Genomic DNA, 4,747 nt, shown 5'->3' with positions numbered 1-4,747 from the left:
ACTAACGACGACCAATAGAGCACGTGCTCGGCTTTAGACAGAATAGAACGAGACTTTCATGTCCTAAGAGATCGTAGCAAACGCACTCGCTTTCCCCTATACTTGTTATCGGCAGACATACTATTGTTCATGTTCGCTAAGAAGCGGTATATGTGTAAATTTCCTTATGTTTAATGAAATACCAATTCAAAACCAAATTTACCAAACGACAAAGTGGCATCTGTTACAGACTGACCTATAAGGGAGCTGAGAGGAGCTTTGGGAGAATATGTGGAGAATTTAAGGGCAGTTTAAGAATGATTGGAGAGGGACTATAAGATGATTTACGATTTCTTTATAGAAAACTTTCAGAAAACATAAAGGGGAACTTGGGATAAACTTGAGAAGAACAATGAATGCTAGAAAAATTGAACTTAGCAAAGCGGTGGTAGAGACGGAGAGAAGAAGTGGACGAAAAGAAAAACTAATGGAAAAACAGGAAACAGAAGAGAGAAAACAGAGAGATACAGAATATGCAACAGAGGACGTTGGTGTAAATGGGAAGAATTGGGAACAATAAGGAGAATGGGAAGAGCAATGAGAATGGGCAAAGAACAACTGATGGAAAAGACCACAAAACCAAAAGAAAGAAATGGAAGAAAAGAAAAGGAGGGGATAAATATGCAGGAAGTGGAGATAGAACAAGCAGAACATAGGTAGGCGATTGAAAAAATTTGAAAACTTAAGATAGAACATCAGAGCAAATTAAACGAGAGAACTTGCGGGGCATTTCAGAAGAGAGGAAGGGAAAGATCGAAAATTTCAAAAGAAATCGAAAAAAGACCGCAAGTATAAAAAAAAAACAAGAAAGGAGGCAGAAGAAACAAAAAAAGAGATAGCAAAGATGTAAGAAATGTTGCAGCAAATGGGAGGAATAACGTAGGAAGGAGAAGAATCAATTTGCTTAGGAACAAGTTGAGAGCTGTGTAGGATTTCTGCTATCCTAATACAACTTTTAGTAAACGAAAAGCTACTGCAGGAAATATAAAAGAATTTAAGGTAGGAACAAGTATAGTATCGGATTACCAGTCGATGGAAGATAAAAAGATCGAGAAATGTCAAGATACAGAGACGAAGAGAGATATAGATATGGACAAGAGACACTGTGGAGACCTATAGAAAAGACACTAGAAAAAGACGAACTAAGATAGAGCATAAATGAGGAGTGGAAAAATGTGAAGGAGCTGAAAGTGAAGAAAAAAATATAAAAGAAAATGCAAGGAAAAAAAGATGAAGGAACAGAAAAATACGAAGAAGAAATCAGAGAAATAAAAACGGGGAAGGACTCTTGGAAGGAGATAAACAGAAAGATTGGTTGTTATGAGTTTGAACTTTCACTATCAGAAGAAGCCTGCAAATTTCACAGTGTACAACAGTTTATCCGATGTATCTCCTAGTTTAGTAAGACGGTGAAAATTCTGGTAATGCAACGTTGTATAACACTACCTAAGATTGCCTGTATTTTGGAGAGTGCAATTCATTAAAATGTGAAATCTCTCCACATATTTTTGCATATTTTCGCCATCTTCTTGGTGTTTGGAAGCACTTATTTAATTTTAATTTTAGTTCAATTTGTTGATCAGCTAAAGGTGTGAATACTTATATGCAAAATTATTATCGTTCATTTTTGGTTGTACTCGTATGAGATTTTGTGTATTTTCGATTTGCAACATGGCGATTAAACGGAATTTATTCTTTGCATTTACATATTTTGCATATTTTAAGATGTATTTAAATTTTTGTTAGATTTAATCGATTTAAATTTGAAATTTTAATAAATTTTTGCGGATTTCTATAACGAAAGGAAGATTTATCGAGTTAATTGATGTTTAATTTCATCATTTCCAAACTATTTTATCTTTCTCTTTCTCTACGCTGTTGATGGGTGACAGTTTGGAAGGAAATTGCTCCCAATAGTTTGTCGTTTTCTAATGAACCAATTACTTTTGTTGATGTAGATAGAAGTTGCTAGTGTTTACCGTAATTCCCTTTTTTATTACAAATTATGCAACATATAATTTTGCATATGTGTGCATATACATCAAACCTGTTTGCATATTTTTCACTAATATTTTGCGTATACATGCCATAGAAAACATAATAAACGTTTGTTCGAAAAATATGTATATGCGCATATATTACCATTTCTTGTCTATTAATTGGTACAGGTAGTAAATAAAATTGGGGAAAAAAAAATTTTTTTAGCATTTTTCTTAATTATTTATTTTAACAGTTGATTTTATCGAAAAAGTACTTATAACAATATTTATAGCACATATAAAGAGCTTTGATTACAAAAAAGGAATAAGAAAATGGATCAATAAATCAGAGATATAGTTGATTTTATAAAACTCAACATCCCCCCACTATATACCTACAGTGTGTCCCAGATCGCGTGGGATTGCATGGGTAACTTTCTTATTATTAAAGATAGAGAATATAAATATAAATATAAATATAAATATAAATATAAATATAAATATAAATATAAATATAAATATAAATATAAATATAAATATAAATATAAATATAAATATAAATATAAATAGGGCAATGTTTTGCAGTTTTAGATGCTTATTTAAAATTTCCTTGTAGAAATTCAAAAAGTTGAATAGGTTCGAGGTAAATTATAAAAAAATGATCAAAGTCCTCGTGTGAGATCGAAGGGACTTCAGCGCATTTTTGTGTGGCAGATCAGTGTTTTATTAGCCAATATTGACTCCACCATCAATAAGATCTTGCCGAAAGCTACCACGTTCACTTTGTCGGTACCATTTTCTCACTTACCGTGCACTCGCAATTCGCGTTTGAAGTTTTGACTCCACCATCATTAAAATCCTTTGGGGGTTACCATATTCCCTTTGTCGACACCCACTTCTGATCACCCGCAACAATTCGGATTTGAAGTTTCGACTCCACCATCAGTAAGATCTCGTCGGGGGTTACCACATTCCCTTTGTCGATACACAGTTCCGACGTCCCGTTCATTCGTAATTCACATTTTGGTAGATTTCGCTAAAATCCGGGCATAAAATCGTATTCAACTTTTGGGTACTTCACATAGCTCGACCTTCTATTAGTGACACGAGAAAGAGAGACCGCGATTCGCGCTGTAAGAAACTTTTGGGCGCCCAAAGTCGACTACCCCTCGAAGCGCGCCGCGCAAAAGGTGGTTTATTTCGCCCCTAGGAAAAAAAACAAAATTCCGCCACGCAGGAGTTGTGCGCGTTGACAAGATCTTCCCGACGACACCAATTTGAAAACAATCGGAGAAAAACTGTAGAAGAAGATAGATAAAAACTGAAAAATATCCAGGTTAGTATAATACGCTCGGGGATGGCGTCCAGATTTCGTCGACTCCAAATCTTGTAGCCCCATCCCTAACGTTCTTAATTACACGGCCCCGATAGTTACATGTACACTCCTTGTCTTTTTACAAGCGTTTTTCTACGGGCGCGCATTTACTGCCAGTCAGCCAGCCGACCAGCCAGCCAGCCAGCCGACCAGCCAAAGTGAGATTAAAAGCTACTTTTTACAAAAAAAATTTTTTGCAAAAATGCGCTAAAAAGCAGCCAAATTAGGTAAAGAATTGATACCACCGAAATCCAAAAAATGATCAAAGTCCTCGTGTGAGATCGAAGGGACTTCAGCGCATTTTTGTGTGGCAGATCAGTGTTTTATTAGCCAATATTGACTCCACCATCAATAAGATCTTGCCAAAAGCTACCACGTTCACTTTGTCGGTACCATTTTCTCACTTACCGTGCACTCGCAATTCGCGTTTGAAGTTTTGACTCCACCATCAGTAAGATCTCGTCGGGGGTTACCATATTTCCTTTGTCGACACCCACTTCTGATCACCCGCAACAATTCGGATTTGAAGTTTCGACTCCACCATCAGTAAGATCTCGTCGGGGGTTACCACATTCCCTTTGTCGATACACAGTTCCGACGTCCCGTTCATTCGTAATTCGCTAAAATCCCGGCATAAAATCGTATTCAACTTTTGGGTACTTCACATAGGTCGACCTTCTATTAGTGACACGAGAAAGAGAGACCGCGATTCGCGCTGTAAGAAACTTTTGGGCGCCCAAAGTCGACTACCCCTCGAAGCGCGCCGCGCAAAAGGTGGTTTATGTCGCCCCTAGGAAAAAAAAACAAAATTCCGCGACGCAGGAGTTGTGCGCGTTGACAAGATCTTCCCGACGACACCAATTTGAAAACAATCGGAGAAAAACTGTAGAAGAAGATAACAACTGAAAAATCTCCAGGTTAGTATAATACGCTCGGGGATGGCGTCCAGATGTCGTCGACTCCAAATCTTGTAGCCCCATCCCTAACGTTCTTAATTACATGGCCGGCCCCGATAGTTACATGTACACTCCTTGTCTTTACAAGCGTTTTTCTACGGGCGCGCATTTACTGCCAGCAAGCCAGCCAGCCAGCCAGCCACCTGACCAGCCAGCCAGCCAGCAGCCAGCCAAAGTGAGATATAAGCTACTTTTTACAAAAAAAAATTTTTGAAAATATGCGCTTAAAACTTAAAGTTGATCATTTTCCTTTAGTCCTTATATTCATCGAAAAGTATAAAAGATATAAAAAAAAAATGATCAAAGTCTCGTTGTGAAGATCGAAGGGACTTCAGCCGCATTTTTTGTTGGCAGATTCAAGTGTTTTATTAGCCAATATTGGACTCCACCATCAATAA

The 4,747-nt window shown here is 37.2% G+C and overlaps 1 protein-coding gene across 1 annotated transcript in view; it reads left to right on the top strand.

Moving 5' to 3' along the window:
- The first annotated feature begins 391 nt into the window (after nt 1-391).
- Nucleotides 392-4,747, top strand: part of LOC116161430 (nuclear localization sequence-binding protein-like) — an 11,574-nt gene continuing 7,218 nt past the window's right edge. The window contains 1 exon segment of the mRNA XM_031474768.1: nt 392-532. Within this exon segment, the coding sequence (XP_031330628.1) occupies nt 392-532 (141 nt within the window).

This window comes from Photinus pyralis, unplaced genomic scaffold (assembly GCF_008802855.1).
Source record: "Photinus pyralis isolate 1611_PpyrPB1 unplaced genomic scaffold, Ppyr1.3 Ppyr1.4_LG10, whole genome shotgun sequence".
NCBI lineage: Eukaryota > Metazoa > Arthropoda > Insecta > Coleoptera > Lampyridae > Photinus > Photinus pyralis.
Note: the sequence above shows the minus strand (reverse complement) of the source record. Positions and strands in the feature narration are given on the sequence as shown.